At 50.5% G+C, this 12,394-nt stretch overlaps 1 protein-coding gene across 1 annotated transcript in view; it reads left to right on the forward strand.

Moving 5' to 3' along the window:
* The window catches only part of MYH9 (myosin heavy chain 9), a 92,422-nt gene that overhangs the window by 23,276 nt on the left and 56,752 nt on the right, over positions 1 to 12,394 (forward strand). Inside the window, exon 2 of the mRNA XM_012787035.2 lies at positions 9,655 to 10,006. Within this exon, the coding sequence (XP_012642489.2) occupies positions 9,674 to 10,006 (333 nt within the window). The 5' untranslated portion in view covers positions 9,655 to 9,673. The remainder of the gene's footprint in view (positions 1 to 9,654; positions 10,007 to 12,394) is intronic.

Raw genomic sequence — 12,394 nt, forward strand, 5'->3', positions numbered from 1 at the left:
TGGCTCACACCTGTAATCCTAGCACTCTGGGAGGCCAAGGCGGGTAGACTGCTCAAGGTCAGGACCAGCCTGAGCAAGTGTGAGACCCCATCTCTACTAAAAATGGAAAGAAATTAATTGGCCAACTAAAAATATATAGAAAAAATTAGCCGGGCATGGTGGAGCATGCCTGTAGTCCCAGCTACTCAGGAGGCTGACGCAAAAGGATTGCTTGAGCCCAGGAGTTTGAGGTTGCTGTGAGCTAGGCTGATGCCACGGCACTCACTGTAGCCTGGGCAACAAAGTGAGACTCTGACTCAAAATAAAAAAAAAAAAACACCAAAAAAACTTCTGGACACTTTTTTCTAGAGGCCCCAGGTGTCCCCCCTAGGGTAGATGGGGATTAATTAGGTCAGGAGGACAAGATGGAGGAGTTGGAAAGGGAATTCCTATTAGTGTCAGACTCTTAGCTGGGAACTTGAGTTACAACCCGTCTGATGGTAGAAATTTTTTTCTCATTCTAAAGCTAGGAAATTGAGGTGTGGACAGCTTCAGGGTCACAGGAATTGTGAGTAGGGACATGGGATTCAAATCCAAGTCTGCCTGGCTCCAAAGCCATGCTCGTTGAATCCCACCATGGTGCATTAAAGCATGTATCTTGGGATTCACAGAATCAGTGCCTTCTGTGGCTGTGGTTTTTCCAAAGGTGGGAATCTCCAGCACTTGCTTTGTAAATGGAAGCGGGGCCTTCCAGGAAGGCACCTGGCCTTCTCCTGGCATCCCAACGAGAGCAGAAGCCACACCAACCAAGGTTGTTTCTGGTATGTTGGTCTGGTAGTAGGTGGTAGGTAATGGGATGAGATGGGTGGGTGGGGTGGTCGGGGGCTTGTGCACCATGCAGACAGGGAGGTCTGCATCCTGGAGGCGGTGAGCAGCCAGGTAATACCAATAAAATAGGAAGTAGCATAAATAGGAATTTGAGTTGGTGAGTCATCGGCCAGGAGGGTTGATTTGAAGGCGTTCTGTAGCAGAGGCAGGGAGGAGGCAGCTGTAGCAGCCCAGAAGGAAGGGCGCGCAGCCCGGACTGGAGTCAGGACACTGGTGGTAGGGTTGGGGAGGGCTGGGGGGACAGTTTACAGTAACTGTCTTGGGTGGCCAGATGGACAGTGTCTCCCAGAGATGGACACCCAGAGGATAGTGTGGGTTTGGGGGGAGAGGATTGGGTGTGATGGTCCTCCAGGTAGAGATGTCTCTTTGGCAGGTACTTAGATATACATGAGGAGGTGTTGGGGAGAGCCCTGGGTGGGAAGTATTCAGATATCCCAGTGGTGGGAGCCATGGATTCCCTGGATGTAATGCTGATTTCCAAAACTATTCAATAAATAGCCTTTGCTGGGATTCCCAGGATGGATGGAGCTGGTGCAGCCTTGGGAGAAACACCCCCCCCCCACTGCCAGCACTGAAGCATGGCTGCTACTACCTGTCTTCCATTAATCACCTGGACCTTTTGATGCTACTGAACTTTGCTTATGAATCACAGGCTGAGCTGTGGGCGGTTCTGAAGGCACCTCATGCCCTGCCTAGGGAGGCACAGAGGCACAGCGTCTCCATTGCCTGATTGATTCATTGATTTATTATTTTTAAATTGAGTATTTAGGATCTTTATTTATTTATTTATTTATTTATTTTTAACTATCTATTATATTTTTCTTTTTATTTACCTCGAGCGGTCACAACCCAATTAGTCTAGGATCTTTATTTTTTATTTTTTTTTGAGACAGAGTCTCGCTTTGTTGCCTAGGCTAGAATGAGTGCCGTGGCGTCAGCCTAGCTCACAGCAACCTCAAACTCCTGGGCTCAAGTGATCGTACTGCCTCAGCCTCCCAAGTAGCTGGGACTACAGGCATGCGCCACCATGCCCGGCTAATTTTTTCTATATATGTTAGTTGGCCAATTAATTTCTTTCTATTTATAGTAGAGACGGGGTCTCGCTCTTGTTCAGGCTGGTTTCGAACTCCTGACCTCGAGCAATCCACCTGCCTCGGCTTCCCAGAGTGCTAGGATTACAGGCGTGAGCCACCGCGCCCGGCCCGGCCCGGCCCAGTCTAGGATCTTTAAAATACAGTCCAGCAGATGAATCTAGGCCACATCCCTTAAAACACAGTATATTACAAGGGACTGTCATTCCTTGGTGACCTTGCCATCCATAGTGGTCATTGTTTGGGTCCTGGGAATCATTTTGCCCCAAGGACTTCTGCTTTGTTAAGGAGATTTGGCCTGTGCACTTCAGAGATGGGAGGGGATTTGCTAAGCTGAGGTCTGGCTTCATGGTGCAGCCGTTGCTTGTACTATAACCCCTTAAGTTAACTTAAGGGGAATTTTGCTTCCCGATTCCCACCTTTGGAGATGTCTGGAGACATTTTTGGTTTTCACAACTGGGTGCTGCTGGCATCTAGTGGGTAGAGGCCAGGGGTGCTGCTAAACGTCCTACAATGCGCAGGACAGCCTCACCGCAAAGAATTATCTGGCCCCAAATGTTCACAGTGCTGAGGTGAGAAGCCCTGCTTACCACACGTGGATTTATATGTAGTTAGTGAACCACTTACCGTACCCTCTTCTCTGTGCTGGCTCTCGCTCTTCTGCCTGGGCCTGGGACACTTTTCTGTCATCTCCTCCCCTCACCCATCACTATTCTACCTGTCTTCCAGGACCCAGCTTAAATGTCACATCCTCCGTGACAGGCTCTCTCGAGTGTCCAAGCTTTTAATTGATTTACCTCTTTCTCTCTCTCTCTTTTTATATTTATAAGACATTTTCATTTGTTTATTTTTTTCAGCGTATTATGGGGGTACAAATGTTAAGGTTACACATAGTGTCCTTACCCTCCCCTCCGCCTTTTTTTTGAGACAGTCTCACTCTGTTGCCCCGGCTAGAGTGCTGTGGTGTCAGCCTGACTCACAGCAACCTCAAACTCCTGGGCTCAAGTGATCCTCCTGCCTCAGCCTCCTGGGTAGCTGGGACTACAGGCATGCACCACTATGCCCGGCTAATTTTTTCTATATATTTTTAGTTGGCCAATTAATTTCTTTCTATTTTTAGTATCTGGGCTGGTCTCAAACTCCTGAGCTCAAATGATCCTCCCACCTCTGCCTCCCAGAGTGCTATGATTACAGGCGTGAGCCACCACGCCTGGCATTACCACTTTTTCTTTGTTCCTGCAGCAAGTCGCTTGTTCTGTCCACTTCCTCAGTGTCTTGTGTTAGAGCAGGTTGCTGATGTGGGAATTCTTCTTTGCAGTGAAATGTCCCACAGTGGCAGGTGTCCTGTCTTGTTATATACATTTAAGAAATGTATATGGGATTAAACAATATGTAGGGAAGGCAGCATGAAATGTTATCTCCACTTACAGTTGAGGCCAGAGAGGTGGCAAGGGCCCAAAGTCGCACAGCAAGCGAATCCTTTTTACTCATCCACACGGCATGTGTGTCTAGCAGGCGCTCAGTGTGTTTGGGCGTTGGGTGCAGCAGGAAACAGGACGGAAGAATACCCAGGAGCTTGCTTCCCGTCTACTCTCTGCTACACTGCCCAGGTGGACACTTCACCTAGCTGTGTGCATACTTGCCCTGCTGCAGGTACCGAATTATGCACCCCACCGCATTATGAACCCCTTGGGACCTTTGTACCTTTGCCATGTTTTTTGCACGTAGATCCTCAAAATGTATTCGTTGATTAATTGAATTTAATCGGTTTGAAATTTCTACATTATTTTAGTAGCTGCTTTCAAAGAATCTTCCTTAACAATGGAATTCAGCTACCCTGACAGTTTCATTTAACTCAGAGTCGACAACTTTTCAGAGAAAGAGAAAGGCCATGTTCATCTGTGTTCTCTGGAATGGAGCAGGGAGGAAAAAACAGAAATGGGTTGCTTGCCTCCAGTCTAAGCTGGACCAGGGCTTGCAGAGTCTGGGCTCAGCTGCCGGGGTGTCTAAGCTGGAACCTGGGTGTGCTCAGGGCTGTTGGTGACTGCTTAGGCCCCCTCCCAGCAGACCAGCTTCAGGGAACTCACATGGCTTGGCCAAGGTCACCCCCACCGCACTTCTTACTTTCTGCTTCAGCGATTTAAGTTGGAAGTATAGAGTCCCTCGTGCAAGCTGGCGCAAAGAGATGGGCTTTGCAGCCTTGAGGTGGCATTATTAAAGTCTGCTTAACTGGGGGCGTTCTCAGTCTCTTTGTCCTCCATAGTCCCGGTGACCTCACTGGGAAGGCAGTTCCCTGGAAACTAAGCAGGGTGTTGATGCTACACGGTCCGAGCCTCATTCCCGCACCTGTGAAATGCACATGGTGGTGTGTACCTTATGACACTATAGTGAGAAAATGTGCGCTTGTCAGCAGGCCCTGGGTCTGCAGCAGCTTTGTGACCAGCGCGAGGACTTGGAAGCTCCCTGGCCTGTGGAAGGCTTTGCATTTGCCCTGGTTGTCTAGGAGTGGAAACGCTCTGGGCGTTCCGACCACTGGTTTGGCTCAGCAGAATAATTCTGTCTCTAAGGTGTAAGCGGTTTATTTCCCAAACACACATACAAATAAGTAAAGAGAGAAACGGAGGAAGGAAGGGAGAGGATACTTTGGGAAAACAGGGAGAAGTAAAAGGTCCAAATGGATGATTGAGGGGAAGGGGAGTAGGCAAATAATTGAGGCGTTACATTTTGGGTTGAAAGAAGAGGTTTTTGGTCAAACTATTTACTTTCAGTTTCATCATTTCCTGAGAGTCCTAATTTAGCCTCTGGTTGTATCCTACTCGGTTATGGCCTAAAAAGGCAACTGCTTGGGTTTCTTGGAGTTGGCCTGGTACCGCAGGAAGCTGGCGGGAAGGAAGGCGCTGGGGACTGCCTCAGCCTGGTCCGTCTCCAGCGGGCAGAGCTGCTCGCATCCTCCGAGCGCCTTGCTGCTGAGGCGCCTGGGCCCTTGCGAGTCCCTGATCTGAGCAGGTGTGGTCTCCCATGACAGACAGTGCCGGGGCGGCTGCTCTCACGTGCACATCCTACTCACACGGCAGTGCACGTCCAGCCAGCCCTTTTGCAAAGCATTTTGACAGTGCATCTCAGGGCCGTGGCATTGTTCACGAGTCCTTTCCCTTAACGCCACTTCTGGGAACTTATCTCAAGGTGGTACCCTAGATAAGAGGAAAACAAAACCTTGTTAATGGTCATTAAAAAACTGAAACTGGCCAGGCACGGTGCCTCATGCCTGTAATCCCAGCACTCTGGGGCCAAGGCAGGAGGATTACTTGAGGCTAGGAGTTCAAGACCAGCCTGGGCAACATGGTGAAACCTCATTTCTACAAAAAATTAAAAAATAAAAAAAAATTTAGCTAGGCATGGCAATGCCTGTAGTCCCAGTGACCAGGGAGTCTGAGGCAGGAGGGTTCCTTGAGCCCAGGAGTTCAAGGTTGCAGTGAGCTATGATAGCACCACTGCACTCCAGTCTGGGTGACAGAGTGAGACCCTGTCTCTAAAAAAAGCTGAAACCCAAAACCCGTAAAATGAAGTGTTTTTTTTTTTTTTTTTTGAGACAGAGTCTCGCTTTGTTGTCCAGGCTAGAGTGAGTGCCGTGGCGTCAGCCTAGCTCACAGCAACCTCAATCTCCTGGGCTCGAGCGATCCTTCTGCCTCAGCCTCCCGAGTAGCTGGGACTACAGGCATGCGCCACCATGCCCGGCTAATTTTTTATATATATATCAGTTGGCCAATTAATTTCTTTCTATTTATAGTAGAGACGGGGTCTCGCTCTTGCTCAGGCTGGTTTTGAACTCCTGACCTTGAGCAATCCGCCCGCCTCGGCCTCCCAAGAGCTAGGATTACAGGCGTGAGCCACCGCGCCCGGCCATGAAGTGTTTTTATAAAAATGATCAGCAAGCCAATTCTGGCCCTACAGGAAACTGGTCTTAGTAGAGTAGGGAAAATACAAATGTGAAATTCATCCTCTACCTATGATAATTAAAAATTAAGTATTTCTGTGAACCAGGACTAGAAGGGACCATTTTTTTAAAAAGAGAAAACTGATTTTTGGGGAGGAGTTTCAGGGATTTAGGGAAATATTTTTCTTTCATTTTTGGAAACCTTTACATTATGTACAGTTGTGAAAAGTTTCAAAGAGGCGTTTAGCGTGGTCCCAGGACAGGACAGGGGGAGGTGGCTGCAGGCTGGCCACCGCATGAGTAGACTGTCTCCCTGCTGTCCCTTCTGTAGTGCCCCTTATCTAATTTTTAGCAGCTCTCTACTATCCCCAACAGATAAATGGGGCATAGAGATTATAAATAAGGTGGCTGAATCCACCTGCATCCTGGGGGGGTGCGAGTTAACCTGTCTGTGTCGCTGGCTTCCCCACTGAGCCCACACGAGTCAGTGGCTGCTGGGGACGCTGCATCCTCTCACCCAGCACAGGTGGAAACGGGCGCTCAGCTGCAGCCCTACGGCCCCAAACCCCGTAGACGGCGTTCCTGTCCAGGCTGGCGAGGGGGCTTTCATAGAAGCTCTGTTGTTTATCATACCCTCCTCGGCCCTCCCTGCTGGTCTAACTCCATGTATTGATCTTGGCGCTGCTACTAACCCGCGTCATTCCAGCAGAGTTGCTGAAACCAAACAGCTCTGTCCTTGGCCACCCCAGCCTTGTTCAACGAAAACTTCTGCTGGGAGGGAGGTGCCGAGCCAAGTGGGGGCTCTGACCCTCCGTGGGAGCCTTGGTCTTTGGAAGTAGAGGGACAGCACTGGGAAGATGCCTTGTGTCGCTCTCCTCTTGCAGGAAGTGTGCGTCTGCTGGCCTGTGACTGTCGCCTGCCCTCCCACCAAGGCCTGAAGGTGGGGCCGGGCAAGGGACTCAGGGCAGTTGGGCGGGGGGAATTCCTTCCCTGCCAGCTGGTGTGATGTTTATGGCCCCAGACAGGCGAGTGCCTGGCCTGCAGCCTGAGGGAGCCCGGGGGCTACTGCACAGACTCGTTGAGTTGCAGTTGCCGTTGGTCGCACCAGGCTGGTGTTGCGGGGATGAAGTCTGAGGAGGGCCAGATGGCATTCTGCATTTCCGATGGGCTGCTTGCTTGTGCTCATAGTAGCAGGCAGAGGGGGCGTTGAATTGTAACGTGCCCTGTTTTTGGCAGGCCACGTGGTCCATGCTGGGAAGGCTCACTCTTTCAGCCTCCCTGCCTGCCTGCTGACATCCAGGAAATATTGTTGAGTGTTGGGAAGGTGTTCTTTTCCATTCCCCACCTTGCGTTATGGGGACAGTTACAGCCCAGCTCCAACGCCAGCCCGACTTTCTAGGACCCCGCGCACAGTGGGCTGGGAAGAGGCCAGGCACAGGTGCCAGGTGGATCTGGGTCAGAATCCCACTCTAAAACTTGGCTGGGCCACTCTGGGCAAGTGACTTCCCCTCTCTGAGCTTGTTTCTTAGTTTATAAATTGGGGATGATAAAAGCTCTTTTCCAGGGTGATTGGCAGTTAAGTGAGGTGGTGAGTAAACCAAACTTAATACTGGCAGGTACTTAACTAGCCTCCCCTTCCCTTCTCTTGGTAGGGCGCTCGCAGACGGCAGCGGGCTGGGTCAGTGGAACTCTTGACCAGCAGCAGACTTTGGATTTCGGGGGTTAAGGTTCAAGTGACTGTCCTTCTGTGAATTGATGGAGGGTTGTCTCATCCCATTTGGGTGTGGGTCTGTGAAAAGGTTGAGAACCAAGAGTCCGTGAGACCCTGTGCTCTGTGATCGTGGCAAGTTCTTGAGCAGGGCAGGGGTGTGATGGGGACACTGGGGAGCCTGGCAGGGGCGGGGGGACTCTGGGGAGGCTGATTGGTCAGATGTGGTCAGATATGTGGGGGGCGGAGGACAACTAGGGTCTACTCTGGCAGAGAGAAGCCTTTGATTTGCTTGAATGGACTGGCCAGCGTGGAAGTGCAGACGGCTGAAAGCAAGCTGGTGTGCCCTGGGTGCTGCTGCTTGTGTAGACGACCCCAGACCCACAGGAAAGATGGGGCCGGCCAGGCAGTGCTGTTCCTGCCTTGCCTGCCTGCCCACGAACTCTGGACCCTGCCTTCCCTCGGGTGGTCCTTGCAGAGAGGATGGCACTCCGTCCCCACAAGGGGCTGCAGGGTTTGCTTGTGCCGTAATGTGGACACAGCCACCGGCTGGGGGAGCCGGTGAGGCTGCCAGGCTCCGTCCTTGGACTTGTCCCTCTCCTGCAGGGAAGGAGCCAGCAAGCAGGTTTCCTGCAAAGCAGCCCCTCCTGGAGCGAGTCCAGGGGAGGCCCCTCTGCCTTGATCTGGAAACCATTTAATGAGCCCAGATAAGAAGGCCAGGATGGGGCGGCCCAGGCACTTCCTTTGTTCTTTCCCTCCCAAGCCTCCAGCCTCCTTGGCATCCAAGTCCCTGTTGGAGTCTGGAAGCACTGAAAGCCCCCATGACTCTGGATTTGCATGTGGGGTCTTCCTGGATTTCCAGGGCCTGGGGGGGATGGGCTTGATCTCACAGAGGGAAAAGCCTTCCTCATCCTCCTTACCTTCCAGGGGGAGCTGGGCAGTGAGCTTCTGGGCTGCTTCCTCTGGTGGCCGTGGGCTGAGTTGCTTTTAAACTACTTTTTCCAAGTCCTGTTTTTGGTTCACTCAAAGCAACAATCCTCTCAGGTGATCCCAGCTTGGGCCTCTAAGCAGGACTAACTACAGTGTTAGCAGTGGAAAGGCCACAGTACTAGGCGTGCGAGGTCCTTACTGGGGACTCTGGACAAGCCCCCAACTCCAGGGAGCTTGTGCCTCCTCATTTGTCAAGTGGCGATCATAACGTGCTGTCCCCAGTTTACAGAGTTGTTAAGACAGAGATCTTTTGAGATAGTGAAATGTGTGTGAAAGCCTTTCATAAACTATAAAACCACACAGATATAAGGGATTATTATTTTATCATCTTTATTTTGCAGATGAGTTTTTTAAAAAGCAAACACATGTGATAAGTTCTCCTAGCCCACATGTTGTAAGGGTTTCCTTCTCACCTTAGTACCCCTAGAGGGAAGCACTCTTCTCTGTGATGCTTCTTGGTACCTGACATCTTTTCTTCTCGCCCTCTTTGGGCTGTATTATCAAGGTGGCATTAAAACCTGGTGGCAACATACATTGGTGTTTTATTTTCTTCTCTTGCCTTCGTTGACTTCATGAAATAAGAAAGTTTTTTAAACTAGAAACTTCTACTATGTGTGGTTGTACACAGTTGCTTTTCCTGGCTAATTAGAAAATCTGTTTTTCTTGGAAGTCTTCCTATATCGTGTGGTCGCTTTGCTGCCTTTGTAGGTGTAGCATAGCAACTATAATTGCATCTGTCTTTGAGACTCTTTTATGCTCATCATTTGACACAATAGTTTTGTTTATAGATTTGTTTGATTGTGTATTGACCCTAAGATGATGCACTTTACTGTTAGTTTCTATTAATAACAAAATCCCTGCTATCAACTTGTTTTTTCATGATGCCTATCTTTTTTCCCCAAAAGTGAGGAGCAGGAAAATTTTGGCAAATTGTACAGCCTGGTTATATAGAGCTGTATTGCATTGTAATGCTATACAGTTTGCAGAGAGAAGAGGTGAGAGTGAGTGACCCCTGGGTGGCTGATGTGGTTGTATCTGACGTGTGGTCCTGTTCTTTCCCTTAGGTCCTGGCCGTGAGTCACCATGGCGCAGCAAGCTGCTGATAAGTATCTTTATGTGGATAAAAACTTCATCAATAACCCGCTGGCCCAGGCCGACTGGGCTGCCAAGAAGCTGGTATGGGTGCCTTCCGACAAGAGTGGCTTCGAGCCCGCCAGCCTCAAGGAGGAAATGGGTGAAGAGGCCATCGTGGAGCTGGTGGAGAACGGGAAGAAGGTGAAGGTGAACAAGGATGATATCCAGAAGATGAACCCCCCCAAGTTCTCCAAGGTGGAGGACATGGCAGAGCTCACGTGCCTCAACGAAGCCTCGGTGCTGCACAACCTCAAGGAACGTTACTACTCAGGGCTCATCTACGTAAGTGGCTCTGGGTGGGGGCTCTGAGGTGGGAGGGGCCAGGCCTTCCCATCACCCTCAGAGACTGGGCTCCGGCTCTCTAAGGCATGCCAGGGTGACATCCTTGAACGTTGGCATCTTAATGCCCTAGTGGGATATTCTCATAGCATTACTTTGGTCTCTTCCCTGCGTAGCCACAAACACAACAGGAAGTCTATTTTAGACCAAATGTAGGGAGAAGAATGTGCCCTATCTGAGGGATGTCCACCCACCGGCCTTGGTCCTCAAGTCTTGGTGGAGATGTGTAGGTTCAGGCCATTGTGGTAAATTCCTCTAAAGTAGGGGATGCCATCTCCTGGTCTCCCACTTTGTTCGTCCTTTGTTCTTCCTGGTCCCCTCTCCCTTCACCATTTGGCCCAACCTCATTTTGGGTATCTCTGCCATCTTGTTCTTCGCAGAGGCCCTTGGGTGTGGCCTGCTTCCCCAGGGAGTGTGCTTTGCGCAGAGGGAACCACGACTTAGTCTTGCACCGTGCGTCCACCTGACACTTTGGTGCTGGTTCCTCACCAGACTTGACAAAAGGGAAGTGCATTTATCCAGACAACAGCATGTGCAAAGCCCAGCATGTGAAAAGATCAGGAGTGGTCTTTTTTCTTTCCCTAGTGGGACTACATTCGCAGAAAGACAGCTCATCGGCTGAGTTAGGAAAGTCGGGCGTTTACCCAGTCCCTAGGTAGGGGGCTCTGAGCTAGTATGGCCTCCGGGTCACAGAGTCCTTTCTAATATCAATCCCAGGTTCCTCTGTTCAATTCAAAGATACTTCCTTCTGGTTTTGTCCCTAGTGGGGAATATCTGGTTCTTGTTTATTCCTAAAATGCTGCTGCAGCCACCTTGGTCTTCTTGGTCTTGGGCTGAATAAAACAATTCTCAGAATGTTTTAGAACTGGAGGGAAAAAAAACTGTTCAAGATTGTTACAGCCCTCTCACTTTACAGACAGGAAGACCAAGTCTCAGCCTGAGGGGCTTGCTTATGGTCACGTATGTCATAAAAGGAGGTCACGGGCTCAGCCTGTCACAGGGACAGTGAGTGGCTCCCAAGTGGTCAGCCATGTAATTTTCTATATGGTTTCATGTGACTTCAGCACACGTTAACACAGGGTGGGCTTGGACTGCCCAGAGTTCCTTACGGCCAGACCATACGTGAGGACTGCGTCCCTCACTGGTTGCCGAGTCAGTCCATGCTGATGAGGTCCTTGTTTCCTGCCACTGATGACCCGTTGGGGATGAGCCTGACTGGCCAAGGACCTATCAACCGACTTAGTCCAGCCTTCTAATGTGGCAGGTGGGGAGAATTGTGGCCCAGAAGTAGCAAGGGACTTATGCAGGGTCCCACACCCATGTGTTGGCTGGGCTGAGGCTGACCTGGCGTCCCGACTCTCTCAGCCCAGTTACCTCTCATCTGTTTCTCTCTGTCTTTCTTTTTATTAGAGATAGGGTCTTGCTCTGTCGTTCAGGCTGGAGTGCAGTGGTGCGATCATATCTCACTGCAGCCTTGAACTCCTGGGCTCAAGCAATCCTCCTGCCTCAGCCTACTGAGTGGCTGGGGCTACAAGGTGTGTGCCACCACACGTGGCTAATGAAAAAAAAAATTATAGAAATGGAATCTTGCTATATTGCCCAGGCCTTTTTTGTTTCTTTCTTTTTTCTTTTCTTTCTACTGTGTCTTGCTCTGTTGTCGCTTGGGCTAGAGTACAGGGACATCATTATAGCTTAGTGTAACCTCAAACTCCTGGGCTCAAGCCATTCTCTAGTCTCCGCCTCTCAAATGCTAGGATTATAGACATGAGCCACTACACCTAGCCTCTTATGTTTCTTGATGAGAATATTATGTGGACCAAATTAAAGGCCCTATCCCTAAGGTGGGTTAACCACTGAACTTCAGAATTTGTGACCTATAAAAAAAAATAATGAAGGGCCTATCCAGAAGCATAGTGTGTCTTTGGGGTGAGAGGGGAGCCACAGCCCCGTTGTCAGGGAGTGGGGGACACTCCTCTTGGCGGGCCGTGCAGCTCATCTCACCCCACTCTGCTGTGCCACCGAGCCGAGCTGGTCTCTGCTTAGGAAAGCAGAGCGCTTAGCACACGGGAGTCAGGGCCTCCAGGACTGGTTCAAATCCCAGCTCTGCCCCTTACGGACCACACGGGGCTGCTGGGGCCTCCCTTCCTCACCTGCAAGGGTTCCATGAGAACTTGGGAAAGTGCTCAGCTAGCACCTGGCTTGCAGCAGGGCCTGGGGCCTGGACTCGCGGGCTGCGGGTGCTTGTTAGGAGGGAAGGTAACTCCCCTTTCTCTGCCTGGCCTTTTACTGGTGTCTTTGTTTAACTTGGGCCTGTCTGAGAGCTGTTGGGCG

This window comes from Microcebus murinus, chromosome 10 (assembly GCF_040939455.1).
Source record: "Microcebus murinus isolate Inina chromosome 10, M.murinus_Inina_mat1.0, whole genome shotgun sequence".
Taxonomy (NCBI): domain Eukaryota; kingdom Metazoa; phylum Chordata; class Mammalia; order Primates; family Cheirogaleidae; genus Microcebus; species Microcebus murinus.